Source organism: Micromesistius poutassou, assembly GCF_964030765.1.
Source record: "Micromesistius poutassou genome assembly, chromosome: 22".
Lineage (NCBI taxonomy): Eukaryota > Metazoa > Chordata > Actinopteri > Gadiformes > Gadidae > Micromesistius > Micromesistius poutassou.
In genome coordinates this window covers 7,395,448-7,416,866 of record NC_140292.1, presented here as the reverse complement: position 1 = coordinate 7,416,866, position 21,419 = coordinate 7,395,448, and the positions used below count along the sequence as shown (strand labels likewise).

At 46.7% G+C, this 21,419-nt stretch overlaps 3 protein-coding genes across 4 annotated transcripts in view; all 3 read right to left on the bottom strand.

Annotated features, from left to right (window-relative positions):
- Positions 1 to 99: 99 nt before the first annotated feature.
- On the bottom strand, positions 100 to 10,556 carry c6.2 (complement component 6, duplicate 2). Of its 2 annotated transcripts, none has more exons than XM_084486978.1 (18): positions 10,416 to 10,556; positions 9,808 to 9,968; positions 8,947 to 9,103; positions 8,371 to 8,515; positions 7,964 to 8,108; positions 7,493 to 7,634; positions 6,912 to 7,055; positions 6,023 to 6,266; positions 5,630 to 5,752; positions 5,166 to 5,332; positions 4,660 to 4,885; positions 3,891 to 4,059; positions 3,600 to 3,711; positions 3,264 to 3,396; positions 2,628 to 2,825; positions 2,141 to 2,228; positions 1,558 to 1,799; positions 100 to 628 (listed from the first exon to the last, which is right to left on the bottom strand). In XM_084486978.1, exons 2-18 carry the CDS (start codon positions 9,945 to 9,947, stop codon positions 441 to 443), a joined length of 2,763 nt encoding a protein of 920 aa, XP_084343104.1. In that variant the 5' UTR covers positions 9,948 to 9,968; positions 10,416 to 10,556; the 3' UTR covers positions 100 to 440. The 2 variants fall into 2 exon arrangements, with proteins under 2 accessions (XP_084343104.1, XP_084343103.1); XM_084486977.1 differs by having other exon boundaries at positions 9,808 to 10,023; positions 10,415 to 10,529.
- A 2,163-nt stretch (positions 10,557 to 12,719) lies between these two features.
- On the bottom strand, positions 12,720 to 15,866 carry LOC311367843 (regulator of G-protein signaling 7-binding protein B-like). Its single transcript, XM_084486679.1, has 6 exons — positions 15,815 to 15,866; positions 15,265 to 15,437; positions 14,869 to 14,999; positions 13,759 to 13,903; positions 13,346 to 13,416; positions 12,720 to 12,825 (listed from the first exon to the last, which is right to left on the bottom strand). The coding sequence occupies exons 1-6, from the start codon at positions 15,830 to 15,832 to the stop codon at positions 12,734 to 12,736; spliced, it is 630 nt and encodes a 209-aa protein (XP_084342805.1). The 5' UTR covers positions 15,833 to 15,866; the 3' UTR covers positions 12,720 to 12,733.
- A 1,283-nt stretch (positions 15,867 to 17,149) lies between these two features.
- The window catches only part of rnf180b (ring finger protein 180b), a 9,598-nt gene continuing 5,328 nt past the window's right edge, over positions 17,150 to 21,419 (bottom strand). Inside the window, exons 7-8 of the mRNA XM_084486804.1 lie at positions 20,826 to 20,951; positions 17,150 to 20,101 (exon numbers count right to left, since the gene is read on the bottom strand). Of these exons, the coding sequence (XP_084342930.1) occupies positions 19,905 to 20,101; positions 20,826 to 20,951 (323 nt within the window). The 3' untranslated portion in view covers positions 17,150 to 19,904. The remainder of the gene's footprint in view (positions 20,102 to 20,825; positions 20,952 to 21,419) is intronic.

Genomic DNA, 21,419 nt, shown 5'->3' with positions numbered 1-21,419 from the left:
CGTGGCATGAACTAGCGTAGCTCTGCTAGCTGGGTGGCTTGAGGGGAAGGGGCTCTAGGAGGGTCCATAGTAAGATTCTTGTAAACAAAGAGAGGTACGGGCTGGCCAGCATTGTTTACTTGTAGAATATAGCAGTTACAGGATTTTGTTTAATTGATAACAGCCTTGAAATCACATCATCGATCAGCAGTGCCTACAGATATGTCCAGGTGATTAAATGCTACGAGCTAGTTGAAATGTTGCATCGTTAACATCTACAGTCATAAATACATTTTATATACATTATAAAATGTATTAACGTATTAGTGTTTATATATATTATATATATTATAATACAAACAATTGTTTTACATAGTGACGTCACAATGACCATGAGCGATGGTGCCGGCCTATCAAAAGACGCCGTGGTGCGTCGACAGCGTGGCTGGTCCGCGGCGGACTCAGGCGGCCGCACAGGGCCCCTCGTTGAGCATTTCCATCTGAATCGACGAGCACCTCAGCGCGGCCATGAGGCAGAGGCTGGTCGTTCTCCTCCGTTTGCTGGCCAGCTGAACGCAGAAGGTCGGCTCCTGGTTCCGGGGGCAGGCGGTGGGCGGGTGGCACAGACAGCGGCGCCCGCCGGGCGGGCCTACAGAGACGAGGGGGAAAAGGAGATGTCAAAGAGTCCAAAAGTCCTAAGGAACGCGCTGGAGTCAGGTGCTCTCCGAGAGCACGCTGTCGTCCCTGTTGTCTTCGGTGAAGCCGGTAGCTCTCCCGTCGTTTGTCGTCGACGAACATGAAAGGAACACGTTGACATTCAAGCTCTATGAGACGATACGCGTACGAGAAAGCTGTTGACGATGAAGCAACAACTTCCTTGTACTTGTTGCATAAGAATACGACCGCTTTTGTTTAAAGACTGAACCGCCAAGCTCGGCTATTTTCTGATATGACGGGGGACCGCCACAGGAGATTCAGCGGCCAGGGGTTTGTGTCTTGAAATCGTACGGATGTCGTCGACGGTCCAACTGCCTCCCATCCTCCTCCCCTCCTCCTCTCTCAACTCCTCCTCCTCCTCCTCCTCACTCCATTAATCCTCCTTCCCTACCTCCTCCCTCCTTTACTTTTCCTTCCCTGCCTCGTCCCTCCCCTCCTCCCTCCCTCCCGCCCTCCTCCCTCCCTCTCCTCCTCCCTCCCCTCCTTCCTTTTGCATCATTTCTCGGTTTGGAAACAGTTGCAGAGCAGCGCGTAACGCAGCACCCTAATACATCACAAGACACCCTGACACGAGCAGTTCTCCTTCTTTTTCCCTCCTTTTTAAATATATACATAATCTTTTTTGTAAATTATTTTGTACAGATTTTTAGGTTTTTATCCATTTTATTGTAGAGTGAGTAAGACAGGAAGGTACGGGAGGGAGAGAGGGGAAGACATGCAGCAAAGGACCACGGGCAGGAATCGAACCCGGGTCGCTTTGGTAAGGACTGGGCCTTAATGGTACGCACTCTCCCCCGGTGAACCACCTGGGGGGCACCCCTGTAAACCCTTCAATCACAACGCCGACAGGGGAGGCCTCACCGTCGCACGTCTCCCAGTCGTAGCAGACGTCCTCGCCGCACGGCTCCGCGGCGGCGCTGCGGTTCGCCATGCGGGCCCGGAACCTGACCCAGTCCAGGTGGCTCTCGTCGTCGTCGCATCGGCCCGCGTTGGCGAACGCGATGGGGTCGCCGTGGCAACGGGCGGCTCGGAGGGAACAGGTGGACATGGGCACGAGGGCGTCCAGGTCCACGTTGAGGGCGCACAGGTCCTCTTGGTAGGAACTGCAGGAGAGACGGGCATGAGGACGGGAACAGACGTTTATATACACACAGGTTGTTATGTAGTCCCACACACACACATACACACCAATAAAAAAAGTTGTGTATTGATATTTTACTGATTGTGTTTATGTGTATGTTGTGTTTGTGTTAGGGGCTACACAAATGTAGATTTGTTTAGCTTGAGCACCCCTCCCCTTCCTACACATCACTTTAAAAACACTCACAACACAGAAACACACACACACACATACACACACACGCTATTCAACAGCGCACCACCAGCTTTCACTTGTGATAAAGAAATGTATCTTTCTTCGTGTCTGTTTTCCTGTGAAACTCACAGGCAGCTCTCTCGGTCGACACAGACGCACTCGGGGCCCTGGCGCCTTTGTCCGGGGCCACATCGCCTCTCGGGGACGTAGGGTTTTGCTAAATGGACAGACAGTCACGCAGGACAAACGGATGTGAGCTAGCTGGGACACACACAGCCTGGGAGCTCATCGTTACAAGCAACATGTTTTTCTACATCATCGTTGTGGCAGTTATTGTTGTTATGCTTTTAGTGCTCAGATTGTTAGGATGAAATTAAGAGAATGAGTAAATACCATCAACATAATGATGTTTCATTCAAAATCTCCCAATAAATACACGAGGAATATCTCCCAAACAACGTCCTCGGAAAATGTTTACTTTGCATTTCTTTTCTTAAGCAGACGACAATCCTCCGCCTCACAAATTCACCACTTTCCCCTTCATTCCAGATCACCAATCGAATCAGAGATCAGGACGGGGACCGGGCTTCAAAGCCCCTAGTCCGAGCGCCGTTACCGTCCACGCAGTGCAGGTCTGTGGGCACGGCGGGGACCCAGAGCAGGCCCACGGTGCACCTGGTCCAGCCCAGGGGAGCGGGCACCCGGCCGGCGGCCTTGCAGTTCAGCCCCACCGACTCCCCCACCCGGTACTCCTTCTTGTTGGGGTACAGCTCCAGCTCCTCTGGGATGTTGGAGGGGGCCTCACACACCATCCCTGTGGCACAGCAGGGGGAGAGGGGGGGGGGGGGGGGTTGGTCAGTGTTGCCAGATCAGAGAGTTGAGAGTTTTTTTTCAGCCCGATCACAACTTAAAACCCGCCCAACCCAATCAAAACAGCCCAAATCTTTGCTAGGAACCTGTGTAGAACCGTGAAAGTATTAAGCTACGTGCAATAGAAAACACATCATAAGAACAAGCTTCTTATCCGCATAAAATAACCAAAGTTTAAATGCAAGATTATTTTTGCATTTGTTATGCTTTATTCATGACAGACACAGTGAGAGTTAGACAGGAAGGTATGGGGGAGAGAGAGAGAGAGAGAGAGGCTGGAATCAAACCCGGGTCGCTGCCGTAAGGACAGAGCCTTATTGGTACGCGCTGTACCCAGCGGGCCGCACAAAGGAGACATTTGTTCGAAGCGATCCCGACTTACTGACACACTGTCCGGCGGGTTGGCCCCAGGTGAGATCGGGAAGGCAGTGGATGAACGGAGAGCCCTCGTTCTCGAAGCCCGTGAAGCACTGGAACTCCTCGTCTTCCCCCACCTCGTAGTACTGCTTCCCCTTCTGAGGAGGTCGGAGCGAAGAGGGTCAAAGTCGAACGGCGGGAGGAGAGATACACTCGAGCATAGCGTGTTGTTTTCTACGCTCGCTATCCGGAGCGAATACCGAAGACGAACTTGAAGCGAAAAAACACTGTGAGAATCCTCGTGCTCCGGTTGGGTTTGGGCTGGGCTTTGTGGGCGGGGGGGGGGGGGGGGTGAACTCACCAGGAGGTAGCTGTTGGCCGGCCTCTTGGGTCTCAAACACCCGACCACGCCGGGCGGCAGCTCGTCCCTCCAGCCCACCGTGAAGTCGTCATCGTTGTCACATGTAGCCTGTCTTCGGATCGAATACAAATACACACTGTTTGTCTTTCTTTCTTTCCTCTATCTCCCTCCCTTCCTCCCTTCCTACTTTCCTTCCATCTTTCCCCTCCTCCCCCTCCCTCCCTCCCTCCCTCCCCATGTATTATTATCAACGACGTTACTAGTATCACTGCAGTCCTCCTCTGAGCCTACTTCTGGAAGATAGAGATGTGGCAGGGCTCCTTCTCCACCCTGGCTCCCCGGCAGGCCTGCCCCCCCCTCAGCGGGGCGGGGTTATCACACCGCCGGCTCCTCTGCCTCTTCATGGCCGCTCCGCACTCGTCCCAGGGCCCCCAGCAGCTCCAGGAGCCGTCCACGCCCTCTGTTGGCAGAACACACACACACACACACACACACACACGCACGCACGCATACACACAAGCACATGGATTGGGCACACACGCACACACAAAGACACACAAAAGCCCACACATGGGCACACATGCATGTCCGCGCACACGCACACACACACACGGATACATGATGCACACACACGGGAACACATGCAGGGATGCACACACACACACACACACACACACACACACACACACACACACACTCCCACACACAGGCACGTGCACGCACGCACACACACACACACACACACACACACACACACACATACAAAGACACACACACACACACACACACAAAGACACACAAATGCACATACACACACACCATATACAAAGAAAAAAGAAATCAACTCACATAGATATATGTTTACGTGCACAATCATCCAAGAAAGCACCCAAGAAAAACAACACTCACTAAAATAAGCATGAAATAAAATACAAAAAAAACAAACAAATAACAATACGCCAAAACAGAAGCAGAAGTGATACTTTTTTTCCCACGTGGAGAAGGGACTCTCCCATTGGTCGAAAAGTTTTAACGGGGGGCGGGGTGAGGGAGGGGCCACCTGCTGTGTAGCCCGGGGACCTCTGGTCACAGTTGGGGCCGAAGGTGCCCGTCCGGCACAGACACTTGCACTCGGTGCCTGAGAGCACGGGCAGCCCGTTGTTGGGGCACGGCGCGCATTGACACACGTCAAACTCCTCCAGGTAGGACGCCAGCGCCCGGCGCAGGAGGCGCCGCTTGGTGGCGGCGCACGGCAGGCCCCGCACCAGCTCCACCAGGGGCCGCAGCTGGGCACACACACACACACGCGCACACACACACACACACACACACACACACACACACACACACACACAGAGGCACTCACACACACACACACACACAGAGGCACTCACACAGACATGCACTCATGCGCATTCAGAGACACAAACTCACACACACACACACACACACACACACACACAGAGGCACTCGCACAGTCCACCACGACAGGGTTCTCAATATTAATATTAAAAAAAATAATAAATAAAGGATTTCCATTATATTAGATATAAAAGCAGTGCGGACCTTGTAATCCACCACAACAGGGTTCTGGATGACCGACTGGGTCCAGTCGTTGTAAGCCGCCCTAGGGGGCCTGGGCCCGTCACTCTGCCAAGCCAGCTTAGCTGCTTCCCTGGTCTGTCCTCCTTGCACCAGGGAGTAAGTCTTCTTGGCTGCGTTCATGTAAGACCCTAGGGAGGGGAGGGGAGGGGGAGGGGGGATATCTTATGAAGCCAGAGGCAGAGTCTTGCTGATCAAATCACAGTTTTGTCTCTTCGGGGTTCACTTGTAGAGCCGTAACCGATGTCATTTGTTTTGCAATGTAAACAATAGCACTTTTTCGGGCCACACACTCGTTGCAGTGACTGCATTGAGAGCTCGCTAGAAGAGACGGCAAGGGTCGAGGATCACTCTGTTTCATTGTATTATTCGATAAACATGTTGTTTATAAATCCCTATCATAATAATTAAAATCCATAGAAACATACCTTGGTATTTTTCAGTCATCACGGTGTTTGTGCACCTTCTACTGCTGGTGTACTTTGTGTAGAAGAAATAAAATTGCAAATTCTCCTTATGAATACATTGGGAAAACGCATCTGATTGGTCTCCTAAAGGAGGAAAAACAAAATAAAGACATCAGACAATATAAGACAATGGCTAGTTGGGATGAACAACATTCATGAACAAAACGCATACCACAGGGGAATGAGTACAACACTTTAAATACATATATTTAAAAGAATGAATAATTACTTAAAAACTCTCTATGGGAAAAACAATGGGATTCATCTGGGGGGGTGGGGGGGTGGGGGGTGGTGACTGCAACCAGCAGGGGGAGCTGTTTCCCGTCCCCCTCCTCATTCACAGCTGATCCCCACCTGAGCTGCTGACCGTCTCCGTGTCGTACTGGTAAATCATCTCGTACTCCCCCCCGAGCGACCCCGAGCTGTAGTAGTGGGTCCCGAAGCGCCGGAAGATGTCCCGGTACAGCGGGTAGTTGTACTCCAGCGGCAGCGCGTTGAGGTACTGGAGGAAGGGCCCGGACAGGACCAGGTCGCGCGGGCTCCGCACTCTGAACGTGGCCACGGGCAGGACCTGGTGCACGCTGAACATGGTGGAGTCCTGAGGAGCAGGACCAGCACGATGAAGGAGAAGAAGGAGGAGGAGGAGGAGGAGGAGGAGGAGGAGGAGGAGAAGAAGGAGGGGGAGGAGGAGGAGGAGGGGGAGGAGGAGGAGGAGGAGGAGAAGGAGGGGGAGGAGGAGGAGGAAGAGAAGAAGGAGGGGGAGGAGGAGAAGGAGGGGGAGGAGGAGGAGGAGGAGGAGGAGGAGGAGGAGGAGGAGGAGGGGGAGGAGGAGGAGGAGGAGGAGGAGGAGGACATCTTGACTTGGTGGACAAAGATGTAAGCTCATGGTACTTTAAGGATACTTTGGATAATAGTGTCAAATGGAATATGCATATTTTTTGGTAAGACTTAACATTACAGCAATGGTTCCCAACCTTGGGGTCGGGGGCCAAGTTGGGGTCCCCTGATTTGCATATGGGGTCGCAGGAGATTGCTGACATTAGCTTTCGATATTTGTTGATATCTCGTGTGGAACTTGCGTGTAACGTTGCTTATTACACAGAACTTACTTGTGTAATCACACTGTCACAGATCACAGATGTAAAGTGTATCCTATGTTACGTACAGAGCAAACTTATGTTTTGCAACTGGTGTGTTTGCATGCGCAGTGTGTGCGCAGGTGTAGGTGTGTGTGATTGCGTGCCTTCTTCCTTGAAGCGTCAAAGGCTTTGCGGTGGCCGATCTTGAAAAAAATAAAAAATAAATTTGGTTTGTCTGAACTCGTCACACTCAGTTTCGAAGTCGTCACTGGGCGGGCCTGTTCTAGGAAGTCATCGGTGACTCCCACCTTTAGAAATACAACACACACACACACACACACACACACAAACAGTGGACAACTTTATAATAATCAATTGCATTGATATGGCGCTTTTCAAGGCACTTGAAGTGAACCAAAATTTAGGGTAAACCAATGGTTTAAGGTGTCATCTGAAAGACTGCACTCTTTGAGATGAGCATCCCCTCCTGGCCAACATTGACTCCCAGCACCCTCTGGTCTGCTTAGCTCCCAGAGAAACCAGTAGTGCCTCCAGTAAGTCACCAGAAGGAGAGGGAGAAACAGCGAAAAAAAAACAGCAGTATTCAAATTGCTCTAGGCAGCACGCCTCCCATTGGTGCAACTGGGTGGAGCGGATGGATCCGATTGGAGGAGGTGGGACAATGCTGGAATCAGACCGAGGGAGGACAAAGAGGGAGAGGGCAGCGCGCGTACGAGTGACTCACCTTGATCTCAAAGTGCTCAAAGTTGTGAGGCGCGCGGTAGTAGAGCAGGATGGAAGCAGGCCGCTTCACCACGCACTCCCCCTCCCCCATGAACCTGTTGTTGAGGACCACGCCCCGGGACGCCTCCGCCATGGCATCGAACCTGAACACACGCCACATGCCCACAGTCATTCACACAGGAAAGCTGGGAAAAGTCTGCAGGGGGGGGGGGGGGGGCGTGATCCGAGGAAACCCCAGGTTATAGAGATTACAACAACAGAATACATTCAACGTTTATTGCAAAGATGAGATAAAGTTCTAAACAATTCTATTTTAAATTGTTGCTTTGGGCTACACATTCCTATGACTTTAAATCCTTTCTATAATGTGGAAGGAGCTTATGTAAAGTAAAATAATTTAGAAAACAACATGGAAAACATCAAAACAACTTGGAAAGATTCCAGTTCTAGGGATGACGCTATCGTCACTGACCCGTTGGCCACCAGGTCGGACCCGGGCGGCGTGCGGATCTCTCTGGGACAGATGCTCTGGAAAACACCGCCACAGTCCCTCTCGTCGGAGTTGTCATCGCAGTCGTTCTGCGTGTTGCACCTGAGCGTTGAGTTCATGCAGCGGCCTTGTGTGCGTGAGACACAAATAGAACGTCATCATGAGATGAGTCACTACGTAAGTGTGCACATGGAAGACGAGATGGAGGACAACACTTCCAGTTAAATGGGTTTAGCGGCGAGGGGGGGAGGGACTTCCGACGGAGGGATATCTGATTCCGTTATATGTTTCGTTGTCAAGTACTTCTTCAGAAATTGCGTGGCGGGAGACCGGGATAACGCTGCCACTCATGAACCTCAGCTCAGCGTGTAGCCTTTCGCATGGCCTACCGTTGTCACATTTAAACTGTTCTCTGCAGTTGACCTCCGGTATGCGGCACTCGGTGTCGGGGTGGCAGTCCCGGTCCTCCGTCAGCACCTCGCTGCACGCCTCCCCGCCGAACTGGGAGGGCCGCCGGACGGAGCGCGTGCGGAGCTACGACGCGGGAACAGTGAAAGAAAACGATCAAATCTCGCGATACAAGTTTCCGTTTCCTAATAGGTGCTCTGCACTCTGTCCACTTGTTGATATTTCGCAAATAAAGCCACTTGTGTTTTTGTAGCTATTTCAATTTATATTGTTCTCAAACTCATTTCTAAGTGGCTCTGGATAAAAACGACTGGGGAACAAACTCTAAACGGCTTGAATGCAAATCATCTGGTAGGCCTTCTGCCTTGGACAAATAAAGAGCTTTCCTGTCAGGTTTATCAAGAAAGAGCACTCCTGGAAAGACCTACTTGGATGGGACGAAATCCTGTGTGTGTGTGTGTCTGTGTGTGTGTGTGTGTGTGTGTGTGTGTGTGTGTGTGTGTGTGTGTGTGTGTGTGTGTGTGTGTGTGTGTGTGTGTGTGTGTGCGTGTACTTGCCTGTTTCTTTGCACAGGGCGAGCACTTTGACCATTCTCCAAACTCAGTGAGCAGACATGAGATGGGGCAGGCCTGTTCGTTACAAGATCGTTGGTCGTCCTTTTCGCAGAAGTGATTGCAGCTGTTCTTCCAGAAATAGTTATCATATTGGAATTGCCTGCCGAAAGAACGTGCAATAAATGGTTTCAGTTTTGTTCCCCCACAAAACAATATGACATGATAAGGGGTTGCTAGTTCAATCATCAATCAATCTTCCATTTGCATCAGAGAAATGAAAATAGAAAATAAAAATAAAACGATGTGCTTCAGAGCTCGAGCTTTTATAACTATATTTATAGTAATTCAATCTTAAAACGAGTTTTTTTTTATATTGGAGTAAATAGCTGCAGTAGAAAAGTAACATAGTGCAGGTTTATGTTTCGCTATATAATGTGTTTTTCATAGGACGCAATGTTGTTGTTTTTCCAGAGTTTAACTTAAATTAAAAACGTGTTCAAATGTATAGGCTATATATATTCAGATGTTTATCATATTCGGTCCGAATTAAAGGCCTCAATCTGTCGTAAATGTGCCATACAAAAAGTAAGTTGTTTTAAAAGAGAACCCTGTTGTTCATTGGTTTGCAGATGACTCCCTCTATAAGTTAAACAAGTGCTATTGCATGTGTCACCTCTGATTGGCTGGTCATTAAAGCTAGGGTAGGCAATGTAGGCAAATGTTGTTTTTTAAATAATACACCATCTGTGGCGGTTGCACGCCTGTAATAAGCTCGTCCAATCATTTCATTCGGCCTGAATTTAAAGGCACGGTCAGGGTGCTTGGTTCTCCTTTAATTAAGTGTCTATGTCTATTTGTTCGTACCTGAATCTTAGTTGCGTGCCATAATTGCAGGTTCTGGAGCAGGCGGACCAGCTTGCCCAGGGGTAGCGTTCGCAGAAGCAAGCCAGACTTGGTGACAGACATGCCAGGATCTGGAACAGCAGCAGCACCAGGGCGGCCATGGAAACTGGCTAACCAATGGCAAACAACCGAAACGGGAACCTTGAAGTCACTGCACTGTACTCTACTGTGTGTTTTCTTGGAGAATGAAGGGATGTTTTTTCCTGTTTATTTGGATGCTGTGAGTTTTGGATAGTATTCATGAATCATACTCATAGATAATGTGCATAACATGAAGATGGAGAGAAGAACAGCTTTAAAATGTTAAACACAAATGTAACTTGATATTATCCAGAACAGTGATATAATGCAGCACATTATCATTGTTACCATTTGTTAAACACTGATTTCCATGTTTTCCTAGTAATCGCTTAACAATTAAATTACATATTCCACCAATTTATTAATTTATGTTCAGCATAATTTGCACAATTGCCATAGGAAGTGGATCAAAGCTTAGCTATGAGACGGAGCATAATATAAAACGTGAGGTGAAAAACAACTTCTTTAAAACAAAAAGCAAACTCACCGAAGGACTGGTGCGGGCCCACACTGCAGAGACTCAAGAGTTTAAACACCTCGGCTGCAACACTAAGCAATCAACCTCAAGAACGTGTCCGAGTTTAGCTATTTATGGAAAAAACTTGATCTCCCGCGTGGGATAAAACATAAAAACAACAAAATAATTAACATCTTGCACAACCGCCTTCTTATCTGTTGGGTTTTTCGGGAAGGCTCTTCGACTGGACTTTCTCAGGAGGCAGACGGTTCTTGACAGCTCCAAGTGTCAACAGGGAGGAATAATGTCAGGATTGTGCTAATGATGGGGCCACGTTTTGTGTTTGTGTGGATTTGATTCTCTACTGCTATCAAAACTACATTGGTTAGTGCATAGTCTATTCATCCACACATACAGGCCTAATATGGACTGATAACTATAGTTGATAATGATGATGTCAGGATAATTGCTTGTTCAGAAAGTCCTAGGGCCTTAGGCTACATCAAACAAAAAACAACGAGGCATTGTTCCTGAAATACTTTTGTCCTAGGTCCTTAGGCTACATCAAACAAAAAACAACGAGGCATTGTTCCTGAAATACTTTTGTTAAATGTATGAATACTACAATTATTGTTTACTTCCTGTGTGATGTTGATGATAAATAACAAATCTTTATTAACTTAAAAATCGAATGTAAGCCTGTGTTTCATCTGAAGAACACTTTTGTACAAAAATATATATACAGTATAATTATTGCAGCCGTCAGTTTGACGATGTCCAAAGAATAAAACACATTGATTCTGCAGTAAAAATGCTTACATGATGCATGCTAAAGCTGTGCAACTAATGAAGACAAGCACAGAGATTAACAGTGTAACAGTGCAACAAACACACACTTCTTACATTCTGTGAAAAAAAGGGTTTTTAATAAATAGTCATGTTATTTCAATACAATCTGAAGATAGAAGATGGGCAAAATGCTTATCGTGGGTCAAGATGGAATGCACTAGGATATCAACAAACACAAATATGTTCACAGTGGTGGGGCTAGCAATATAATTAAAACAAATCTGCATCATACTTGAAGCTAGAGTAGGCTATTTATTTCAGAAGCATTTTTTTTACATTTTTGTTACAATTCTTGAAAATATCTGTGGCTGTCGCAGGCCTGAAATACCCTTGTCCAATCCTTTCATTCTGCTCTGTGCATGACCGGAGTCTTCAACAAGGCTAGGCGGATCTTTTGTCACTGAACTTTTTTTTACTTTACTAAAGCCAGCGAGCTAGTCATGTGTTTTGTGGGAGTGGCTTTGGAGGGAGGCCAGAATGGAGGAGTGGGATTTTTCGGTTGGATGCTGTACTTTCAAAATAGCATATAAATTGCCTACCCTAGCTTTAAAAGTATCATTATCATCGGAGTTATGATTATGGTATAGATATCATTGTTGTCGTTGTTGTCATTATCATGGAAGCATTATTCAAAATAAATATTGTTTTTAAAAGCCTTTGTGATGGAGAACATGATGGAAGACTAAAGAGACAGAGCGGGAAATCTGAATCCATTTAGAATCATGTCGAAAAAGCCAACATTTAGACAAAGCCAGCAATAAACTCATTTGGCATAAGTATTGCACACATATATATCATATATAGAGGTTTCCATTAACTCTTTGTGCTGGCTGAGATAGGCTATAGACAGGTCCCATGCGCTGGCTTTGTTTCCTGCTTTTTATTTGAGACAATAGGCCCTTGACAATTAGATCTTCATAAATTAAACAAAACAAAATGTATGAATCCAGAATAAATGAAGGGTTTTAATGCCTGACCAACATGCCTCTGACCTGTTCCCGATCATACAAATACTCTTGAAACCCATGTGGGCCAACAACGCCCCCTTGCGGGGGGCAATGGAAATAAAACAAAAATAAATATGGCTCATACATACTTGATGTACAATTTTCAATGATATTTCACTTACACATACAGAAATAGCAAGGTGTTGATTCTATGAGAGTTTTGCATGATAACAGCATATAGGAGAATGTGTTATATACAAATAATTCAACCGCAATGGGGCCTACACTGACCTGACAACATAACATAACTATGGAGAACCCAGAAACATGGCAAATACTGCTGGAAAAAATACTGAAATAACATGAATGAACCAATGAATCAAGTAATATAATTGTGAAGACGTTTTGTGGCCATGTGAGTGTGAATCAGGAAGATTTCTGACCTAGAGGCTCCAATGAATGTAGGAATTAATAAATGAATGAACAAAGACAGAAGATAACAGTGTGAAGACCTTCTTTGGGGCCGCAGGAGAATGGATCCCAGGGGTTCTAGTTAGCCAGACACCACGCAACAGAGGCCAGAGAAACGCCGCTTTCTCTGCGCCACCAGTGGATGTGGAGTCAAATTCAGCAGACTGCTGTCATCTGTGGGGTACAGAGGACACAATGGTGGGATTACCTAGTATACTTGACTTGTGACGTTTCTCACTGATATCGTAAGAATTCAACTACGTGATGGCGAAAAAAAACGACCAAAAAAAAACGTGTAACTCCTCACTCAAATTGTATGCACTTCTTGCGACGCCAAGATGTTGTCACTTAACCAAAATCCCCGCATGAAAAAGTAATGCGGACGTTGTATGTGAATGGTCAGAAATTCAAGTCGCATTGGTCTATTTTGTATTATTTCCACAATCGTAATTCCGATATCCCATCTCCATGGAGACCCAACTTGCCTTAACGGGTGGATAATTCTAAATAACTGATTTGCTCTAGGTCAGTCGCAAAACATTAGCAGGTCTTTTGATATGCTACCGCTCTAGACGCCTATAGTGCTGTCTGGGGAACAACGACCTCTAGTGGTATGGTATGTGTACGCCATGTATATGTAGTTGTTCATCCTGCTGTACTCTTCATGATGAAGACCTGAAACTGTCTGGCATACCTTGGTTTTTCAGCGGTAATGGCATAGCATCCCTGAGTTTGCTGAGAAGATTTCGCATCTCACGCATGTCCCTATGTACATCAAAAGAATAAATGCATGAATACCTAAAAAGGTGCCTGTAAATAAGTATGGTAAAAAAAAAAGGACATGACTTCAACATTTTGCTTGGAAAGTCAGATGTGAAGTATAAATATATTTTTAAGCACAATGAAACATTTTTTTATTATTATATATTATTATTTTATTTTATTTTTATCATTTTTTATGTATGTTCAAATACTCCTATACAATATAAATTTTACATTCTCATCAAACAAATACATAAAATACAAAAAATGTTTTCATCAACACAGCATCAGTAGAGCCACTACTACGCTACGCTAATGCCCCAAACAAACAAAGTGTGTCCGTACCGCTCAATGTTGTCTATATCGGTGCCCACCAGCCACGGGTCCTGGTGGTTGAAGAGGGGTGAGGAGGAGGAGTCGTCCAGAATGGGGACATCAGAGCTCTCATCCACTTTGAAATCCACTCTGGCCTCTGCATACATGTCCTTTCCTATGAGGGGCACAATCAAAAGAAACACCTAATTCCCTGGTTGCCACAGCTAGACTAGAGCCTATAAACCAAAACGATGTAAAGCAGTGTGAGGCGTTGGGTCAGTGGTACCATACTGTCCCTATGGGTTAAGCAAGGAATATCAGAACTAATGCTGGCCCTGTTGCTAGGATGCGGGTTGCAACTACAGTAGATGCAAGCGGGCAGGACAGCTGGACGAGTTCAGGAGGAGGCCTCTGTGTCAGGGAGACCCGATGTCGCTCAACTCGAGCCACGTTGGCGTCGCTCGCTTGCTTTAAAGTGAACTCTCTGCCACTATTTCAACCGTCACTCAGTCCTGTGTGACGCAGTCAGCGAATGACTGGCCACCTTTTCACAATGCAACACGTCACAAACCCATTGAAGGTTATCATGGTTCTTCGCCCACAGTGCTGCTCACACAGCAACGCTACACTTTTTTTGCCATTGACCGACGGTGGGAGGGTTAGAATGACCTTGGGTGCTGGAGTGCCAGCATATCTCCAAATCCCTCCGCTCCGATGCAGCAAAACACCCAAACAAACCGACTGACGTTCCCATGTGCGCTATGATACGAGCTCAATGTGCCATGCCTAGTTTCCGTGGAGCCTCTTCTACAGCCCCTGAGTATGCGTTTGTGTGCTGAATATGCATGCCTTGAGTGTGTGTGTGTGTGTGTGTGTGTGTGCTGAATATCCATGCATTGAGTGTGTGCGTGTGTGTGTGTGTGTGTGTATGCTGAATATGCATGCATTGAGGTTGTGTGTGACGTGTGTGTGTATGCTGAATATGCATGCATTGAGGTTGTGTGTGACGTGTGTGTGTATGCTGAATATGCATGCGTTGAGTGTGTGTGTGTGTGTGTGTGTGTGTGTGTGTGTATGTGTGTTGAATATGCATGCATTGTGTGTGTGTGTGTGTGTGTGTGTGTGTGTGTGTGCGTGTACCTCTCCGGTGCAGCTTCAGGACCCCCAGCAGGCAGAAGGACTTCAGCATCTCCGTCACAAACATCTCCAGGCAACACTGGAGCTGGATGAAGAGCCTGCAGATCTCAGGCTGGATTTCCCCGTCCTCTGGCCTGCATAGCCACCATCACCACCACCAAACCATCACCACCACCACCACCACCACCACCACCAGCAAACATCATCATCATCATCATCGGGTAGCGGGATGGAGAGGGAGGGAGAAAGAGAGAGAGAGAGAGAGAGAGATGTCTTCTTCTCCAACGATCAAACAAACCACTTTTCATACCATTGGAAAATGTATTTCTGCCCATGTGTGTGTAATACTCTTGAAAGTTTGTGTTTCAAGTCAATCACAAATCAATCTTCTATCCATACCCTGACCCAGATATGACAGCGAGGTCGTGGTGGGCGGCTCGCGCCATGGAGCACCCTTTGGTGCGCGTGTGGTGCATCTGGATCCGCAGGGACGGACAGTCGCTGGAGATCTCCCCGACCGAGATGACCTGCTCCCGGTACAGGGCCACCAGCGTGTTGAACTCCTGCACAGTCTGATCAAAACAATAGCATGACCCTTCTTGATATTCAACACCCCCAACGGTCTACCATCTGGAGCGGTGACCGATGGATGGAATATGTTGTTGTTGTTGTTGTTGTTGTTGTTGTAAGTTATACATCGCAGGCACTGTCAAAGGCTATTTCTGTTTGAACAGATCAGAGATTTTTGATCAATGGACATTGAACCATAACAATTTGCACGTAGGCTATTGCGTATCACATAGCTAAACCAGATCGTATCCCGCGATTGTTTTTGCACGTCGGCTATAACATTTGTTAGCTACGCAAACGATAATACAAATAAAAAAATAATCGTGCATCTCAATAAAAGCCACAACAGTTCCAGCCCGTGCTCTGTCGCCAATCTCACCATCCGACTGTCCTCCATCGCCCCCGGAGCTCCAGGAGCTTCCAGCGGAGCCTCGTCGCTCTCTCCCCCGTCCAGATCACACAGCGACGGCTTGCCGCTCTGCAAAATGTTCGCTGCCGCCGCTGCAGATCTGGGGCGTTTTTGACGCCCATACGGTGCAGAAGAACACATGCATACACACGCACGCACCCTTCCGCACTCAATCCGCCGTAAATAGCGTGAACAGTTTTGCTTTCAGTTATTATAATAACGGAATTGAATGAGCAACAGCAGCAGCAGCAGAAGCGAGCGTATTGAGTAGGACGGCTGAGGACGACTTTGGGACGGGCTCCCGCAGCAGCCCGATCTGCATCTCCTTCTCTCTGCCGCGAAGAGAGTCACCTTCACCTCCCCTGAAGGCCGAGGGTGGGAGGGAGGAGGGAGAGCGAGACTGAGAGAGAGAGAGAGAGAGAGAGACACACACACACACACACACACACACACACACACACACACACACACACACACACACACACACACACACACACACACAATCTGTCATATTTTGACAGTTCATTAACCATTTGGAAGAATCAGTGGTCAAAAAGGATCTATCCATAGCCCAGGTCAGGCCCCCAAATAGCCGTGCTCCTAAAAAGAGTGTGAAAAATTAATGTTATGGTTGCGGTAGCTCTATAGTCTTCAAGATAATTAGACCTCGTCGTTTGCTCTATATGTAATATAAATGATCCCATTTTGTATCAAAAATATCACTACCATTAATAAAAAATGAGGTTGCATTATCTTTAAAAAAAAAAAAAAAAAAAAAAAAGGACTTGGAAAAGCAGCCGCATGTAAAATTGCAATAACCTATGTGTGTGTCAGTTGAGTTGAATTGTTTTTTAATATTAGAAATGATATAGTCCTACACTAGGTTAAACAATGTATAGCCTATTTATTGTAGGTCAACTCAAATATTATGTCTGTTTACATATGCATACAGGTATAACCTACGTAATACTGTATACATTAATGTTTTGTTATTGTAAAGTTTTTTTTAATTCAAGATATATTCTACGAATATTCTTCAGTATAGTTATCATGTCATTACAATGCGTTTAACATTTTGTGTGTGCAAGTAAGTCTTCCCTTCATGAGACATAAAGTAGAAAGTAGCAACTGTAGCAGTAGAAACTGTTTATTTCAACAATTCAAAACCAAATGCAATTCATGTGATTTGTTATGAAGTGGTGATGAAAATAACAAGATGAAGAACCTAACTCCACACGTCTAAACTACTCAACTGTCCTTTATCCAGACAGAGAAGCTTAACCGTAGCATTATGTTTAAGAACAAGGTTGACTAAAATGTTTTGTCAATAATGTGCAACGGTGGCTCTATTGTACAAAAAAAAACAGGGTGTGCCCCTGTATTTGCACTACCACTATGAACATGACATGAAGTAAAGCTACGTTGCTAATGCTAATGAGCCTCTCATGAATCGTAGGCCTATAATGCAAAAAGTGCAAACAGCTGAGGACAGGTAAGGCATGGGCTGGTACGGTAAGATATGGTAAGATGTGGTAAGTTGAGGGTTTACCCGATGAAGAGTCAAGGGTAAAGCAAGGTAGGATACATGGTCAGGTACAGTACTTTATAAGGTAAGGTAGGGCATGGTGGTGAATTGGCTGATGGTTTGGATACATCACTGGATGCCTTTTATAACGTATCTCCATATTATCGACAAAAGATCCACAAGTGTCCACAAATATGAAGGAGTGCCACCCCTCCCCTCTCTGGCAGTTGATAGGTTTTCAACTTGTCACTCAAAAAAGGAGGCGTGGGATTGGCAATGTCTTGGAGCAGGAACACGACCACGGCATGAAGGATTGAGTGTTGTGAGATGTACACTTTCTCCACAGCCGCTCTGCGACGGGACCGTCCACCTGGGGGGTCTTCTGCACCCCCTGGGTTATTGGGTACCCCCCATTCTGGGGACGGGACTATCAAACACATTTGCAATGTAGAACCAAAACCAAAAAAGTGTACAACAAATCAGCAGGCATATTCCGTTTTTTTCCAAAGAAAAATCCATGAAGATAGAGGAAAACCCTTTCGTTGTGATGTTCCATTAGTGATGTGTAGAGGGCATGGCTGCAGAAGGCACAGTGGAGTTTAACATGGGAGCAGGTCCAGTTGCTGTAGCATCAACCATAATCGTCGGGTATTCCAGCGGAACAACAGCAACAACTCTGGGGTTCTGACTCACGGTAGATAAGTCGCCCTCTAGTGTACGTTTGGTGTAATGACACCTCGGGGCGTCGGCAGCGCACACATTCAACATTTTTCTACAACATTGTTGTATTGTGTGCGCGGGAGAGATACGGACAAACCACGCATAAGCACGATGAGGTGCTTAAGGTATTTGCACACCGCCCCAACAAACACTGATAGCCTACTATAGAATGCCATCTGCCATTGGCCAACAGGTTGGCCAACAAAAAAACAGCCCCTTGAGAAACCCAGCAAATCAACTTGTTGCCATATCCCTACGGAGAGATATCCCATATTTAGCATGAAGATGCACTTCATTCTAAACCAGGTATTAGCCTCATACATCCAGACCGCAACACCTTGGCTTTGAGACTCACGAAAGAGATAGATGGGTGGCAAAAGTCAGTAATCCATATAGGGATGGGCAGTGACACGTTACAAAAACAATAAGACATAATCCATACCATAGATATCATAGAAACATAACCTGACATGACCTGCCCATCAGTGTAGTGTGTTTTACAATCTCTCTAGATTGTTAATCTGAAGTCTGATTTGTGAAACCAGGTTTTTTAGAGCACTAGAATAGTGTTCTTGCCTGTCAGATTCTTCTCTTACTGTCCTACTTTAAAGCTGCTGTTGGATATATTAAAGAATTCAAGAGCGAGAGCAGAAAAGAGCATAAGAGAGAAATATTTGAAACTGAACACCCCTTCTCACTCCCATCTCTGCTCTCTCCCTACATTTCTCAGCCACTAAGAAGTGTTTCATTCAAAGACCTGTGATTGACAGGCAAGACGTATTCTCTAAACCAATATGGTAGAGATGCCCTGAATGGTCATAAATAAGCCAGGCGCAGTCTGAAATCTAAATTCTCTGAAATAATGATGAGATTCTCAGAGCGTTTGACTCACTAATAGCTGAGGGATGGCTATGGCATTTCTAACTAATAATAGCTCATAAATCTTACCTGCAGTCAATTTAAGTGACCACTGATGCAACCAAACATGCAGTCATGCAATCGATTTCTGACCCGACCACCGACTTCCACATTTGGGTCCTCTCCTGGTTCGTATTCAATCCATGTCCATGACACCGTGCAGAGACAAGACTTTCTCAAAGGTGATTTACACCTGCACGTCACACTGACATGTACACAAAGGGCACAGTATAGTTTTCCAGCCTTAAATATACATAAACTAACAAACTTCCTCCTCAGTCTTGCCTTTCCTCACCCAGGCTCCAATGAATCAATGTTTCTTTAAAATCATCCCATGTTGTGCTGAAGATCTGTTGGTGTGTTTCACCCAACTGAAAAAAATCGTGTTCCCGGTCCATTCACTGTAGTCCGGTTGTCGGGTCCAAAACAAAACCACTACATCGCCAGATATCCGTTCCCCCGCTCAATCCGTCAGCATTTCCTCAGCGCGTCTCTTTTTAGAGATGAGCGATGCGTTGCTAAGCTACGGGAGGATGCACATCTGTTCAGAATAAAAGGGGCGGGTCCAAGTCTACGAGTCTTTCCGTGGATCTTCGGCCAACGCGCCGACAAAGAAGTATAAACCTTCCGCTACAAAGGGGACCGATCGATCTCCGACTTTCCCTGCTCTAACCCCCCCCCTGCACGTTCCTGCAGAGGGGGGGATTTCAAAAGCTTCAAAAGTGATTGAAGCCCAAAGTGAAAAGGCAGGTGCTCAAAACATCTAAAACAACAACAACAACAGATCGACGAGGCAACAGTGCCTGACCCCACAAACCTCTGAAACAGAGAGAGAGAAAGAGGGAAAGAAAGTCGACCGGCCCGATTGGGATCGCCGGTCACCGGGTTGGGAGGGCTTCAGGAGAAGAAGAAGTAGAGCAGGAAACAGAGCAGCAGGAAGGCCAGGATCCAGTTGACGGAGTGGATGTAGATGATGACCAGGTCCACGTCGAAGAGCCAGCCGCGCATGTCCGCCAGGTCCAGGGCGTCCAGCGTGAAGCCCGCGGGACCCAGGGGCCATCGCCGGCCCTGCTCCGCGGGCTGCCTCTGGTAGCCTGAGGACAGTGGACATGTAGGAGAGACTCAGCAACGCAGGGACTCTTCAAACATAAAAAAAAAAAAGCTGGTTTACAGAACATTTTAAGCATTTCAGAAAATGAAGCATGTATCTGTTTCGTGCGCTGTGAGAAGATGTGTTTCTGGTTGACTGCGCCTGCCTCTGTATGACAACATTTAGACATTAGACCGCTCCCTGATTGGTTGGGGAGTCATAAGAGAAATCATAATGCAAGCCGAGCAAATTAATAAAACGAAAAAATATGGTCTGGTCAGTTTATTTTTTATTACTCGGTACATACGCTCTGTTTCTGGAAGTGGAACAGATTGTGTGAGGACAAGGTAAAGAAAGGGCAATACCCTGAACTAGCTCATAAAACGAGCGGTTCACTGAAGAGTCATTCCAGGGAGTAGACGAATGAGAGGGCGATAATGCTTTTCCTTGAAGCTCCCTTCTCCTCCATATCAGCCTGGACCCACTCTTCCCAGATAAACCCTTCAGCCTGGAGTTTGCTCCATCGTGGAAGCCCGTGGGCAGATGAAGAGATACCTGTGTGTGTGTATGTATTATTTTGTGTGTGTGTGTGTGTGTGTGTGTGTGTGTGTGTGTGTGTGTGCTATTTTGTGTGTGTGTTATTTTGTGCATGCGTGCGTGTGTGTGCATGCGTGCGTGTGTGCGTGCGTGCGTGTGCATGTGTGTGTGTGTCTCACTGAGCTGCTCACCCCAGAAGATGTGGAAGCGCTTGGGTCCGCTGGGCAGGGGCCACCTTGAGCAAGGCGCTCTCTGGAAGTTGTTCTTGCGGGCGTTGAACACTTTGGGGAAGAAGCTCTCCGTGGTCTCGTTGAGCTCTGGGGACAGGCCTTTGAGGTCAGTTTGGTGGAGTTGTTGTTTGGATCCGAGTCGTTTTATCGTATATATATATGTATATATGTATTATCATGATCAATGTTATGACCTCAGGTGAAAAATACATGAATAACTTCTACCTATATATGAGTAGTAGTATGAGTATATATAATAAATAAACCAAGATGAGTAGTATTTTATAAATGATGACAGTTGAGGTCAATCAATTGTTTACATGTGGACTTGGATCATGATCTTTTAACTCTAAAAATAGATATCAAATCTAGCTTGATACTTATGACTACCCCGTACGACACGGTGACACCCAATTCACCCATCTCACATCTTATCCTCAATAACATTCAACAAAAAAAAATAAAGTCAACCCCCGCAGGTGACGCCCAATGTGACAGGTCGAGCTGCCCTCTGCGAGCGGCCCCGACACCTCCAGACCGACCCGTGCAGCCCGC

Coding starts and splice junctions, on each gene's coding strand:
- c6.2 (XM_084486978.1), bottom strand. CDS start 9,947: ATGGCCGCCCTGGTGCTGCTGCTGTTCCAGATCCTGGCATGTCTGTCA. Junction 8,516..8,946: donor CGCCCTGTGCAAAGAAACAG/GCAAGTACACGC, acceptor CCCGCGTCGTAG/CTCCGCACGCGCTCCGTCCG. Junction 6,267..6,911: donor TTGACGCTTCAAGGAAGAAG/GCACGCAATCAC, acceptor CCTGCTCCTCAG/GACTCCACCATGTTCAGCGT.
- LOC311367843 (XM_084486679.1), bottom strand. Junction 15,000..15,264: donor GCTGTCATATCTGGGTCAGG/GTATGGATAGAA, acceptor GTGGCTATGCAG/GCCAGAGGACGGGGAAATCC. Junction 12,826..13,345: donor ATTACCGCTGAAAAACCAAG/GTATGCCAGACA, acceptor TGTACCCCACAG/ATGACAGCAGTCTGCTGAAT.